The sequence below is a fragment of the Hippocampus zosterae genome, chromosome 1, assembly GCF_025434085.1.
Source record: "Hippocampus zosterae strain Florida chromosome 1, ASM2543408v3, whole genome shotgun sequence".
Lineage (NCBI taxonomy): Eukaryota > Metazoa > Chordata > Actinopteri > Syngnathiformes > Syngnathidae > Hippocampus > Hippocampus zosterae.
The window spans coordinates 22,756,585-22,771,190 of NC_067451.1; the positions used below are offsets into that span (position 1 = coordinate 22,756,585).

Genomic DNA, 14,606 nt, shown 5'->3' on the forward strand with positions numbered 1-14,606 from the left:
AATCTCTTAAGCGACTTGGATCCTCTCCTCTGCGCTTTCCTCCAACTCATGGCTGAGACTGGGAGAGAACTGTGTGCGCCTTCTCATGGCTTGGGTGGTGTATGCGTGCATGTGGCAAGACAATGGTGCGTTTACTCCAAATATTATGGGGTAACATTATTGTACAGATCTAAATGTGGCTTCAAATGAGGGTGTAGAATGAAACATAATCCAATAGACTTTTGACCCTGCCGATACTTCCTGATTCTTGAAATCTGAGCAACAAATGTGATGTCTGGTGGTGAAATTAATTTCTGGTCTACTGAGTTATTGCATAAACCCATTTTATTATATTTAGATTTTATAATAAAGTACAAATAAGGGACGCAACCCATTTGCATTGCCGTTCTGAGGCTTTCCTGTGTAGATTTTTTGTGTTCTCCCTGGCCTTCTACCAAATTTCAAATACATGCATGCTATCTTAACGGAGTTTAAATTGCCCATAAGTGTGGTTAGTTGTTTGTGTGTATGAACCCTGCGATTAGTTTCCGATCAGTGCAAGGTGTACTCCACTTCTTGCCAAAACTCACTGGGGGATAGGCTGCATCTGCAACACTATTGAGGAGTGCTGTAGAATTTGAATGAATGGATGGCTATGTAGTGTCCAAAAACTGTTGGTTCAAGGGCTCCAAAAGTTTCAAATCTGTTTCGTTTCAGAGCCCTCAAAAGTCACTAGGTTGGCAGTAACATGTTTATATGAGGGGAGGCCAGAGCAAATATGTACAGTACACGTTTTTGTGGGCCTTCTAGATTTCTGCTGTCTTGCTTTGTCATTTGTTAACTGACCTGTCAAAACTTGCCAAATTTTCAAAACAGCAGAAGCACCCCATTCATCAGAGGTTTTCGGACCTCATCCCTGGCTTGAAACACCCTTCCTGCAAGAGCTTGTAGACCAGAACTGGACGACAAATAGCCTCCTCTGTTCTTTAATCCATCCCAGAAAGCATTTACTGTTATCAAGAGTACTGGAGCATTCCTCGCATCAAGTTTTTTGCTTGTAGTTGTTTCATGAAAAAAATTAATTGAGTAACTTTTAAAATTTAATTTAAATTGTAAATGTTTTACACACACACACACACACACACAACGCGCACACACAGCCCAAACTTCTCCATTTTAGCGTATGAATTGGACCCTTCTTCACTTGGTAGTTTTGCGAGATACAAAAAAAAAGCAGCATACAAAGCATCAATAATGCTAAATTTGGATGAGCAGAATGAACTGATAAACCCCAAAACGTTAAATTCTGAAATCATATACAATAATCATGATATTAATGATAAAAATAGCATTCTTAATCAATATTCATCTTGTGGACAGAGGATTTTAATGGAAATGGTTGCTGGACAAGAGCAGTTTACTTTGACTATTTACATAACTGCGGATGCAAATAAGTATTGCTTGGTGCGCGGTTTTCTTGTACCTTCTGGTTGGCTATGAGGGATGATAGTTGTAAATTAACTGAGAGCTATTTATACTCCCATGCAAAGCATATCTACCGTACGTCACTTGGACTGGGTCTAACCCAAAAACTAGACAAATGACCATTTCTAATTTTGCGTTTTGTTATTCTATCGTGAAATCTGTCTTGTGATCTTACAGGGTGTGTTGTTTGTTTGAATGTATTTCTTGTTCTAAGCTTCATCCTGCAAGTTCAAAATCTGAAAATAGGTTTCAAAACTTCATAAAAACCTTGAAAATACTCAAGCCTATTTGGTCACTAGGCTTGATAATTTATTCAAAAACGTGTAATTATCATAGCACTATTTTTTTTTTCAGTTCGGAATGACTTGGGTTTTGTTCAGCCTTCAACATTGCATCTGCTATAGTGTGATTTACGATGTGTGTGTGAAACAGAAAAATGTGAGCTCGTGCCGCTATCTTCTGGTCAAACGTTGTAATTAAGCACCGCCTTCCTTTCAGCAGAGCCAGTCCCTCCCAATGCTGTACATATTGAACGTCTCTATAGTACATTTAACTCTATAAGGGCGTTAAGCACACCCTTTTTGGAGGCCCATGTCTCTTAAAACAAGCAAAGCAAATACTCTGCTGTTTCTGGATCCATCTGTTCACTTGCATACGTTTTAGTTACATGAATAGAATGCTAGATACTAGGGATGTGAATCTCAGCACTGAGGACGATCCACTGCCAGCGATGCGATACTTAAACGATACATGAAATATTCTGGCGATACGATGCGATACGTTTCACCGTCGTCACGATGCGATACGATTCGATACACATTAAGTTCAAATCAATGCGATCCGATACGATACAATGCAATTTGTTGCGATATTGTGCAATTAAACATGATGCAAATAAGCAAAGAAAAAAAGCTTTTAAAAAGATGGAATTCAGTATGGTATTACAAAAAGGATACCACTTTATTCCTTATAAAGAGTAGAACTTGTAAAACAACTTATTTAAGCCCTTTCACAATTGGGTTTTGTGCAAAGAAAATGTAAACAATTTGGCACCTGAGACTCACAGCTTTTGCTATAGTGTAAACACAAACAGACTTTTCTCACTGAGTGTCTTATATGAAATATAATAATAATATATATGTATATGAATCTCTAGCGCAAGATGTCCACCCATCCACTGTAAGTGCAACTCTTTGCGCACTGTTCAGCGACACAGTAATCTCACTTCTCACTTTGTTGTACACATCGGGAATATGTTTGTAAGTGAACACAGACCTGTCTGGTATTTTATACCTGGGTTCCAAAACGTGCACGAGCTGTCTGAAACCCTCGTTGTCCACCACGCTAAGGCTGGAGGTCTTTGCATATGAAATAAGCAGTGGCCTTAGTTATAGCCATTGCGCGGTCACAGTGAGTTGCAAGGGGACTCCCAAAATAAGAGGCAATTTTTTTCTGATCCTGACCTGGTTTACCAAGAGTTTCTCCGGTGTCCGACGAGGAACTGGGCGGGGAAGCGGGAGGGAAACTTGTCGGTGATCTGGTGCCATCGGTTTAAGTGGGTCTGCATATTTGTGGTGCTGCCGTTGTATGGCTTCTTAGTGCGACATTCCTTGCAAATTACGGAGGTTTTATCAAGCTTTCCGTCTTTCTTTTCGAAGCCGTAGTATTTCCAAACATAAGATTTGAATGTTGCGGCTGCATTAAATATAGTAGTTTCCTTGCTGCTGCGTGCGCTAACTTCCATAATGTTTCGCTCGTTGTGTACTGGACTGTATGTGACGCACGGCTACCGTCCGTATTCAACACAAAACGCAAAGCAATGATGGTGCATTCATTGCGCCTAGGAAAGGGCAGATATGTGACGTTTAAAATGAATAAAACGGCGCTTGAATCGGATTTTACCGATACCCATCAATGCATCGTGATGAATCGCGATTTCACCCGTCAATCGCGTCGTACCCAGTGAATGAGCCGATGCACTCGGATCGCGCACGTGCGCATCGATGTATCGATTAATATCGATTATTTTCCACACCCTTACTAGATACCAAATAACATGAAGGCCAAGTTCATATGTAGATTTATTTACACGTGCAAGTAGGAGGTAAATCTCCCTTGTGCAATTATTTAGTACTCATTACCAATTTTCAATACAACTTTAAGGACCAGTAGATTTGACAAAAAATACAAAATTGAATGTAAAACAACCACTGCAATGCTTTGTATCTTAACATGAGTTCTATTGTGAGTCTATACAAAAGGTTCCACACACAACATACTTAGAATATGAACTATGGGAATTGCATTAACATGAAGTCGTAGTCCTGAATGTACATGTTTTTGCTTCTGTCAGTTTTTACACCCAACACGAAGCGGGAGGACAAATCTTTGATGTCTTAACAAAATACAACAGAACAAATTTACTATGAGGTTGTGCTCTGAAAAAGAGAGAAGGTTGACCACTTCAATCTCATGCCATGTTTATGCACGCCAACGCATCATCCTACTAAAATAAGTCATTGTACATCGATGGTAATATGCTTGTGCGGGATATTGAACATTTTGTTCCACATAATTTGATCCGATTACTTGGAAGAATTGGAGTACAGTGCAAGACTGCAGTCCCATGGAAGTAGTAACAGTGCGGTCATACAGTGCCCTCCATAAGTATTGGCACCCCTGGTTGAGATGTGTTTTTTAGCTTCCAATTATTTTATTTTTTTTCTAAATAATATGGGACCTTAATGGAAAAAAAGAGAAAAATCCAACCTTCAATACAAGTGCATTTATTCAGTGGGGAAAAAATCCCACATAAAGAAATAATTATTTGACATCAAATAATGTGTGTCACAATTATTAGCACCCCTGGTGTTAATATTTTGTACAACCCCCTTTTGCCAACAAAACAGCACCTAATCTTCTCCTATAATGTTTCACAAGATGGGAAAAGACAGAAAGAGGGATCTTCAGCCATTCCTCTTTGCAGAATCTCTCTAAATCATCCAGAGACCTGGGTCCTCTCCTCTGTACTCTCCTCTTCAGCTCACCCCACAGGTTCTCAATGGGGTTGAGGTCAGGGGACTGAGATGGCCATGGGAGGAGCTTGATTTTGTGTCTGGTGAACCATTTCTGTGTAGATTTGGCCATATGTTTAGGGTCATTGTCTTGCTGAAAGACCCAGTGACGACCCAGCTTCAGCTTTCGGGCAGAGGGCAACAGATTTTGATTTAAAATGTCCTGGTATTTCAAAGCATTCATGATGCCATGCACCCTAACAAGGTTCCCAGGGCCTTTGGAAGCGAAACAGCCCCACAGCATCACTGACCCACCCCCATACTTCACAGTGGGTATGAGGTGCTTTTCAGCATGCGCATCTTTCGTGGTACGCCAGACCCACTTAGAGTGTTTGTTGCCAAAAAGCTCAATCTTGGTCTCATCTGACCAAAGCACACGGTCCCAGTTGAAGCCCCAATACCGCTTGGCGAACTCCAGACGCTTGCGTTTATGATTGTGAGTGAGGAAAGGTTTTCTCCGTGCATGCCTCCCAAACAGCTTGTTGGCGTGTAGACAGCGCCTGATGGTTGATTTGGAGACTTTGTGACCCCAGGATGCTACCATTTGTTGTAATTCTGTAACAGTGAGCTTTGGAGATCTTTTGATTTCTCTTACCATCCTCCTCACTGTGCGTGGTGGCAAAATAAACTTGGCTCCTCGTCCAGGCTTGTTTACCACTGTTCCAGTTGTTTTGAACTTCTTAATTATTCCTCTCACAGTGGATATGGGCAGCTGCAGTTGAGTGGCAATCTTCTTGTAGCCTCTGCCTGACCTGTGAAGGTCGACGCACATCTGCCTCACTTGTATGCTGTGTTCCTTTGTCTTTCCCATGTTTAAGAGTGGATAAGAGAAATGGCCTCGGTGTCACGTCATATTTATACCCCAGGGAGACAGGAAGTGATGAATTACTAATTAAATGTTCCTACATACTCTGGTAAACTTTGTAAACTACTGTAGAAATGACAGAAATGCTTCAATTATATTTATTTCCTGGGAATTGTTAAGGGTGCCAATAATTGTGGAACAGGTGATTTGATGTCAAATAATTATTTCTTTATGTGGGATTTTTTCCCCACTGAATAAATGCACTTGTATTGAAGGTTGGATTTTTCTCTTTTTTTCCATTAAGGTCCCATATTATTTAGAAAAAAAATAAAATAATTGGAAGCTAAAAAACACATCTCAACCAGGGGTGCCAATACTTATGGAGGGCACTGTATCTAATACTATGGCGGTGAACTGATATGACAGAGGGGTGGGTGGTCTGCCAAGGGGACGAAGGAAGGCAGGGAAGCACATGACTGAGGGGGACAGAGACGTAATTGTGCGTCTGGTCAGAAGCTAGAAGGTGTTAAGACATTCATGTCCCGCGGTTTAAGTTTGTGTGGCCGTGGGGGCACCTGCTTGGGGTCAATGCCAGAAATGTCAATCTTGGGTGGCATGAGGCTGGCAGTGTCCCCCACGGTGAGGCTGTCCTGGCCCCCGGTGCCTGCAATGGTCGAAGACTTCTGCAGGCCAAAGTAGGACTGAAGTGAAAAGCCTGCAAGGAAGGGCAGATGTAAACCAGAGCTTGGGTGACACAAATGGAAATCCAGTGTGCGAGTTCTCAAACTTTTAAAGCCTGGCACCACTTGAAGAGTTAGCTCTCCAAGTACCATCATTACGACCAACTTTAATATACAATAGCATAGTAAGTGTTGAATCAAAAAATGACACTGGTTTTATTCCTAAAACAATATACATTCATACTCATCATGTTGTTCACATTTTGACATCATGGGACCAAGACAATACCCAACAATGGATCAACAGGACGTTGCCATTTTAATGCTTCAAACAAGACATTCTCAGACGTTAGTGGGCACTGAGCTTAAGAGTGTCATCAGCAGGTTGCAACAGAAATCATCACGTTGTTGTCAAGCTGTAATGCTCAAGGGCACATGAGGTGCTGTTGAGACGTCGACATTTTTTTCTTGTGTCTTTTCATTGTTAACTTTTATTTCAATTAAGTTTTGAAATGAGGAAATCACCAGTGCATCCTTCGACTAAATATCCTACTTTCATGATATGATATCGCTGTTGTATGAACGTCTTAAATTTTCCATAAATTTCACCCGAAAGCCAAATATGCCAAACTTTTTGTGAGTAGTGTTATGTATGACAGCAAGTAGTACTTCTGGCTTTATTAAACCGTTTTTTTTTTTTAAAAACCTTGAAAGATGACTGCTTCACCGACTCTTTAGTGTCCTTGCATTATTCAAGTACTAGCGTTTAATGTTTTGATGGTATGTAACTTATTGTCATGTTTATAAATGTGATGGTACAAAGTGAATATTGCACTAAAGCATGTTTGAAGACGATTGTGAAACAAAATCATAAAGTATTTGTCAGAAAAAAAAATCCTAAAATCAACGTTTTCAGTCAAGGTTTTGGGAAACACTGGTGTAGAGTATCTTCAATGTAGCAGTGTTTGTATCATGGAGCCCAACACACACACACACACACACAAGTCCCTCACCTGAGTTGGGTTCAGAGCCTGGGTGAGTGGGGGACTTCTGTACCACTGAGCGAGTCCCAAAGAAGCTCCACCTGTCTTCTCCTCCCTGGTTTCCTCCCATGTCTGTTGTGTGGTCAGGACTGTTGGGTTCTAAGCTGAGAAAGGGAACAGGATTCCGCTGGAACCAGCTCCTACAAGCCCGCCAAAGATAAAGTGAGTTGGGAATACGGGACTGTGATCAAACTAAAGCAGACCGCCAATTTTAGACACGAAGCACATGGTCTATCAACGGAACATAATGTGAACAACGTGCACCCTACCTGCGGGCGACAGCAGGTGATGCGAGGGGACTGACGCAGGGGGTGACGGACGGAGTGACCGAGGGGGTGACGCAGGGGGTCCCACTTGGAGTGGATTGTGCTGATGTTGTAAGCCTGTCGTCTTTGAAGTCCCCGATTGACATTTTCAGCTTCTGTAACAAACAGAAAAACCACTTAAATAATCAAGAAAACATGCAATAAACATTTCATTTTGATTTAAAAAAAAAAACTCAAAAAAATCAAGCAGACGTCACAATAATCTGACGTACCGATATGCAAAGTTTAACTTGGTTTACCCTGGTGGATCCTAATTGTGTAACACCATTACTTCACTACATTCGGCTACTTCAGACATACCAGTAACTACGCGACTTCACATTCTGAACATTTAAGTGACAACGGAATGGAAAGTTAAAATTTTGTAGATTGGCACTACGAACCAGATGCAACTCACGTATTTCATTACGGCCGCATAGATAACGAACCTCATAATCTAAATGTGAGCAAAAGCGTTGTCATTTTGACCATAACAACAAAATTATGTCTACATAAAACGATGGTTTAATAATGTGAATCCAAAGCTTTTATCAACGTTCTTCAAGTAAGCCATGTTTGCCGCATAGCAACAAGCTATTGGTACAAAACAAGCGTGCCGTAATACATTTCAGTTGTATATAGCAACAATGTTAAAACTGCCTGACTTACTTTACGACAATATTCCCCAGGCGGAATTCCGAATGACAAAATAAGGAAGGACTCATTCGGACAAATACGTGATTTAGATGCCGTGTAGTCTCCATGCTAACGCTAGCTAGCACCAAGGACTACGGCGCGGCCTGCTTCCGGGGTCCGAAGCCCTCCCCAGGCTGGATTTTAAAAAGCGGTTTGGGACCTACCTTTTTATAATTATGTTTCTCTGACGTTCCCTGACGTTTGCCGTCTTCATTTTGTCCATGGTTCAAAAGAGCAACGACACAAACGTACGCAATAGGTCTCTAGTCGGTGCTGCGTCGTGAGCTCATAAAGAGATACTGTAGTACCACACGGAAAGGGTTGCATGGCAACGTGGCTGGTACAAGTGTTACATAATGTGGTTTTTTTCAGGATTGCCTTTTTTTTGCTTGCGGTAATCGCACTCTTTCACAGTCAAATAATCGACACGTATATTCTCATTCTATAGCATTCATAGCAATAACATAAATAGTGATGTTAGTCATCATAGGGCGTTTTAATTTCCTTGGTTTAACATATACTGTACTTTACAGGGTTTCCCAAAAGACACCATACTTTCTCTTTAACCCATTCTGACAGACGGTCATGAGTATTTGACCAAATGTCTCACATTAAATGGACAACTAATTGATCATCAAATTAATCAAAAACTATTTCGATAATTGATTATTGTTTAGAGCAGTCAATGCCAAACTCTGCCGACCCACAGTCTTTGACTGACCCTCACAATGACCCTGAGGTCAAAGAAATGAAAAATATCTAGTGATTTTATTTTGAAAATTGTGCTTTCGTTTTATTTTCACACCTGTGGAAAACTAGTACAAGTGTTGGAACAAGCAAGAGCTACGAACGACTCTGCAGCGTTGCCAACTTAAAGGGCATTTTTGCTAAATTTAGCTTTTTTTCCCAACCCCAGCTATTATTTTTCCAAAAAAGGGACGAGCAAAAATGACAGCAGTGCAAGTCTGTATTGCTATCAATAAAATGCTTCCCATACATACGTTGATTTGATTTAGTTAGTGAATACACACATAATAGGTCAATAATAAAGCAATACAAATCATAATTTCAGAATGGGCCCTTGGACATTTTATCCAGAAAAAGTTGGAGCCTAAAGTCATAAAGGTGAAGAACCCTGGTTCGAGACAAAACACACAGACCTGCTTCTACCACCACTAATGTAAACATTAACTCAGTGACGTGCGGTGAGGTTCATGACTGGTGAGACACTACTCTGGGAAACACTCTGCTCTTATATATTCGCATATAAAAATATGACCCCAAAATAGAAAATGATCCCATATTTAAATTTTGAGCTTCATTGAAAAATGTTTTGAATGAGCTAAAAAAAAACTTTGAACATTTGTTTTCAAAGCTTTTAATTTTGTTTCTATGATTTCCACAGTGTGCAACAAGATGATCGCAAGAAAAACAAAAGAATATTAAAAATAGGGGCAAGTTCATTGTCGCTGAGTTGTTGGCATTTAGCAGATCCCTCTTTTTCAAAATTGGTCAAGAATTCAACAAGTTATCATGAATTTACTGGCTTTATTGCCAAGAACAGATCTCATTTAGAGAAACTTGCCACAGATAGCGTGAACTGTACTACTTATTGGTGTGGCGGCCACAAGATTTCCCAAATCAGGGCAGAACTGGAGTATGAGACAGAAAAGTGACCTCGACAGGCAGCAATTTTGTGACTGCTCTAATTAAAGTCTGAATAAGATTTCAATAACAATATTTAACAATTTCTTGTTCCAAGTTTGCTATGGTTTAAAGCAGCACAATTTCACTTGGATCTGTGTGTAATTTTGCTTCTAATATACTGGAACACATTACACTATACAAACACAATATGATGAAGGGCATTTCTATCTCAAAACAAACAAATGCATTTCATTTCATCAATCTGTCTTTGCATCAAACTGAGCAATGTTATGTTTGCCTTATCGAGGAGTTCATCAGACTTTGTTGGTGTGCCTAATGTTGTGCCTGTGACTGTGCATACAATCTTACGCTGTCAAGCGGTGGGGCTACAGAGACCACTAGCTGGTGCCAACCCCAGCTGACTTCACATATAGAGAAAGGCAAACATTGACACTCTCATCACACCATCACTGAGGAAAAGTGAGGCCAGTGAAGCACTACTAAGATTAAGATTAAGATATCCTTTATTTGTCCCACACTGGGGAAATTTACAGCCTACAGCAACAAGAATGTGGGTAGAAAGAAGAAAGAAGAGCAAATAAAGTCGACGAGCAGAAATACTCTATTAATGACTATTATTAGGAGTGTATTTCAATGTCATTCTAATTTAACACTATCATTAATGACCATACTATTTCGTTCCTTGTTGTATTTCGTTCTTACTTACGGGTTGTGTGCCGTCAATCAGACGGCGAAAGCGAGTCTCCTCAGCAGACAGGCCCTTATGGGGGGTGTACCCAGTGTCGGTCAGCCCTGCCTGGTGCTCAAAACTTTGGAGGTTCTCTTGGGTCTGCTCTGTGAGGAGGGGGACATATTGTATGATAGACAGCTACATTGCCAGTGTGTGCTTTTTCTTACAATGACAAGTTGGAGGTAAGTACACGGATGTCCAGAGCGTTATGATACACACTGTACATAATATTAATCATACTCAATAAAAGAGCTTTGTAAGTCTGCATTTGCAAAAATCATAAAGCTTATGTTGGTTTGAAAACTTAAAAGCGGTATCGCGTTAGCACTGTGTCTATTATTAACAGCTGTTTAGTTTGCAGTCTATGTAGGACTGCACTGCATTATATGTTGAGCCACAGTTTACTATTCATCTCAGTTTATAAACACCTCAGTATAAAGCAGTACTGATTTTTTAATGCAGCACTTGGATAGAATTCCATAGATCACCATCATGTGCTACCCCTAAAAAAAGACATCATTCTCCAAGTACCCCCCACCATGAGCACTGTTGAAATACAGTTGTATATTAGGCTGTTCATCAAAAATTAGAGGTATTATACATAAAAGAAGTACATTTAATATAAATGTAAGACCACTGTAACATTAGAGGCAGTTTAAAGAATGACATCTCACTTAGACATGGACAAAACAATGATTTAATTGTACTGTATTCCAGATACAAGGCAAAATTCATACCGAAATACGTTTACATACGGTTCTGCAGTGATTATTTTATGCGTCGTAAAATTGTGACATTCAACACCATTGAAAATTATATTGACAGGCGGTCATCACGATGGAGTTCCACTCTTATGGTTGTGACGTATTGCCGACTTTTTACTTACATTGTAACACGCTGTAGTCTCACTGATCTATGGTAAATAATACAGTCGTTAAGTCATAATTAAAAGTTTTTTTTGTGCAGGGAAATCACTTTTAGGCCATGAATATAAAACAAGAAAAAAAGACAGTGGTAACTGAATGTGTCTGATTGTGCCACGTGACAAAGTCGTCTTATGCTGCTTGTGCAAACTAGTTGTGCGCCGTCCATAACCTTGAAATGTAATAATTAATATGTGTATGAAAAGCACATCCAGGCCATATATATAAAATGAAATGAAATGAAAAACAGTAAGTAAAGTGGTAACTGAGCGAGCATCTTGTGTCGCATGACAATGTATTATTTACAAGGCCGGACGATGTTTGCAACCTCAATATGTTATTGCGTAAACAGGACACCGTGTATTTGTGGAATGTTCACACTTCGAATAAATGGACACTACTTTGTTTGTAAGCAAAAAAAAAAAAAAAGAAATGTACAATAGAGGTTGAAGAGTAAGAAAAGGTCTGTCACTTACTTCTGGTGAGAGAGCTCATGAAAGAGCTGGCTTTGGCTTTCACAACGGGGACTGGAGACTTGGCTGGCTCCAATCCCTCAGTCATCTTTCCACTCTTCTCACGTTCCTAGTTGTAGTTACATAAGCAAATTAAATGTGACCGCACGTACACAAAACCTGTTAAACAAGCTCACAGTGGTTTCAAAGAACAGTGGTGCCTTGCGATACAAGTTTCATTTGTTCAATAACCATGCTCATAACTCAAATCATTTCCCCGTTAAAATAAACGCTAATGCTGATAATACATTACAGCCATTCCAAAAAAGACCCTAAGGAAACAAACAATGTAGAACCCTAAAATATTGTACTGTATAAAAATGTATAGTAATAATATAATAGAATGGAATGTGATTAATTGAACAGCTTGTGCAACACGATTAATTCCTTAAACAATCAGCCGAACAAAAGCTCGTATCACTGAAATCTCGTATCTCAAGACACCATGTAATATAGGCAGAGCATACATTTGCTTGGGTCAGGAAGTGCAAAACAGAATTATAAAGCACCTCTGTGATCTTCCTGAACTTGTGATTTGGGATGACGGGGTCTGTCCATAAACTGTTAACTGCAAAGTCCGCAGGTGGGGAATGCATCGGGACATCCATTTGCTCGTCGTAGCACATATTATGTCGGGTCAGTCCAACCGGAAACGACAGTGCACCGAAGAGTCCGGATGACGATCCAGATTCTAGAGCTGATGCAGTGATGTGAATATTACAATAAACTTAGGTTTATATTCCATAATAATTCTTGACATGGTCGAACCATCTCATCTATGGAGAGCAAATAATTGGAGTGGTTACCAGCCAATCGCAGGGCACATAGAGTCAAACAACCAGATAGGGAAAATTTTAAGGCTTCAATTAACCCGACATAAATGGTGTTAATATGTGGGAGGAAGCCAGAGTACTTCGCCCCCCCCCCCCAAAAAAAAATAAAAGTATGAGAGACCTTGAAAACTCTACACAGGGTGTAGCCTAGATTTCAACCCTGAACCTGGCATGTGTGTTAACCACTATAGTTCAACATGCTGCTTCACCTCATTTCAGTTAATGCAAATTACCCAACATTTTGTACGTGATTCATTATTACACTGATTTATCAATTCATTCATTCCTCACCTGGCATGTCTCCCTGTCTTGAGGCCATTCATTCGGTCAGAGGGGTTCGCTGCCGGGTTCTCTGCTGGTTCCAATTTGCTTCTCCTCCAAATTTGTGCCCACTCGTATAAACCTTGGCTAGATGTCACTTCACACATACAAGTTTAGATTAACAATAAAACAGCTTTCATTGGTTTTACAGGTCATTGAAGAAACACAGCAAACATGCTTCACTGATGGCACACTGTGTATGGTGTCCGGTTTCTGAACAGCCTCAAATAGAACCAGTGGGGGGTGGGGTTAGAGGGGGCGAGTGACAATTTATATCATTCGCATCTTTGATAAACTGTACTCGCGTCTACCTCATAGTTAAGCCTACTACTAGATTGCACAAAAGGCAAATCGTAACTCAGAACCAACTCACAGAGAAGATAAATACTGTATTAATAAGTAAATCCATAAATGTTTTTCTTTGTGTGAAGATGTCATTTTAACAAACTACTTATCTTCTCAATAGCTCAAAGGGTAAGTTACGTAAGACATCGTTGACATGTCGATGTAAGATTCCCCTCCTATATACAGTACTAACAACTCAATATTGTGTATAAAAATGACTATTTTCAGGGGTTTCTGAAATATATGCACACATGACAAAATAAACTAAGAATTTAAATACGTTTCTACAAATACATTACGTAACAAATTCTGTACACGATAATGTAAAAGAATCATAATGCCACATCTCCCCAGCATATACAGTGCTGCATACTGCATATACCGGTAGTTTTAAATGTCTTTTTCTGATCATGAGCCGAGGTGCTGCTTTAGATGCCGACAGCTAGACCGGTGAGCGTACATGTGGCAAGCGCTATATAAATCAGCATGTATTGTATTGTATTGTATTGTATGTCAGCAAACAGAGCAAGTACAAAGAGAACAACTAATCGCTCAAGCCTTAATCTTAAATGTGATATCCTAAGTACACAAATATTCACTCGGAATACTTGGTGTGAGCTTCGTCTTTACCGGACCGTTAGGTTTGTCTACATGCATGCAACGCTACTTAGATTTCCATTCAACGGCGTAGCGTGCACACTATAATGCAATCACTCACCTCAACCTGCCAGTCGTCCCTCACCGCTTGAAATATTATCTCGCCCTTCATGTCACATTTGACCGAGCGAGAGAACAAACAGCGCAGTCGTGTTGTTTGCTTGTCTATGACTTTTGGTCATACCAGACGAGGTCACAGTTGACACCGCGACGCAGTGTCATTGAACGCAACACTAGGAAGTGACAAACCTTTAGCCTAGCCAGTAGCCAGACACTCCAGGAATGAACGGATGAGCTGTAAACGACGATCGAAACAAACAACTAAATAGTTTGACGGATTTTTAAACTAGTGGTGATAGTAACGTATTATAATGACAAAAATCATCTCTAACTGACCGAGTTTTCATTTTTTTTACTTGAATTACTGGTGCATTTGACATCGCTACTTGCTCTTTGTTTTGATAAATGAATTCAATCCAACAAATCAAATCAAATAAAAGTTTTAAAAAACGCAAATCGTGTAAAGTTAAAACAAGTGTTGCGAACAAGT

At 40.0% G+C, this 14,606-nt stretch overlaps 1 protein-coding gene across 2 annotated transcripts; it reads right to left on the bottom strand.

Annotated features, from left to right (window-relative positions):
• Positions 1 to 3,532: 3,532 nt before the first annotated feature.
• On the bottom strand, positions 3,533 to 14,311 carry LOC127610777 (putative monooxygenase p33MONOX). Of its 2 annotated transcripts, XM_052081218.1 has the most exons (9): positions 14,114 to 14,311; positions 13,025 to 13,136; positions 12,410 to 12,597; positions 11,865 to 11,970; positions 10,442 to 10,569; positions 7,336 to 7,487; positions 7,037 to 7,206; positions 5,736 to 6,058; positions 3,533 to 4,114 (listed from the first exon to the last, which is right to left on the bottom strand). In XM_052081218.1, the coding sequence occupies exons 2-8, from the start codon at positions 13,050 to 13,052 to the stop codon at positions 5,853 to 5,855; spliced, it is 978 nt and encodes a 325-aa protein (XP_051937178.1). In that variant the 5' UTR covers positions 13,053 to 13,136; positions 14,114 to 14,311; the 3' UTR covers positions 3,533 to 4,114; positions 5,736 to 5,852. The 2 variants fall into 2 exon arrangements, with proteins under 2 accessions (XP_051937178.1, XP_051937186.1); XM_052081226.1 differs by lacking the exon at positions 14,114 to 14,311 and having other exon boundaries at positions 13,025 to 13,248.
• Positions 14,312 to 14,606: the final 295 nt, after the last annotated feature.

Bases quoted from the DNA above. Each gene is read 5' to 3' on its own strand.
- LOC127610777 (XM_052081218.1), bottom strand. From the start codon at position 13,052: ATGGCCTCAAGACAGGGAGACATGCCAG. The intron at 7,488-10,441 runs GTAAGTAAGAAC...TGTTTGTTACAG, and splicing joins TGATTGACGGCACACAACCC to AAGCTGAAAATGTCAATCGG. The intron at 7,207-7,335 runs GTAGGGTGCACG...GCGGGCTTGTAG, and splicing joins TCACCTGCTGTCGCCCGCAG to GAGCTGGTTCCAGCGGAATC.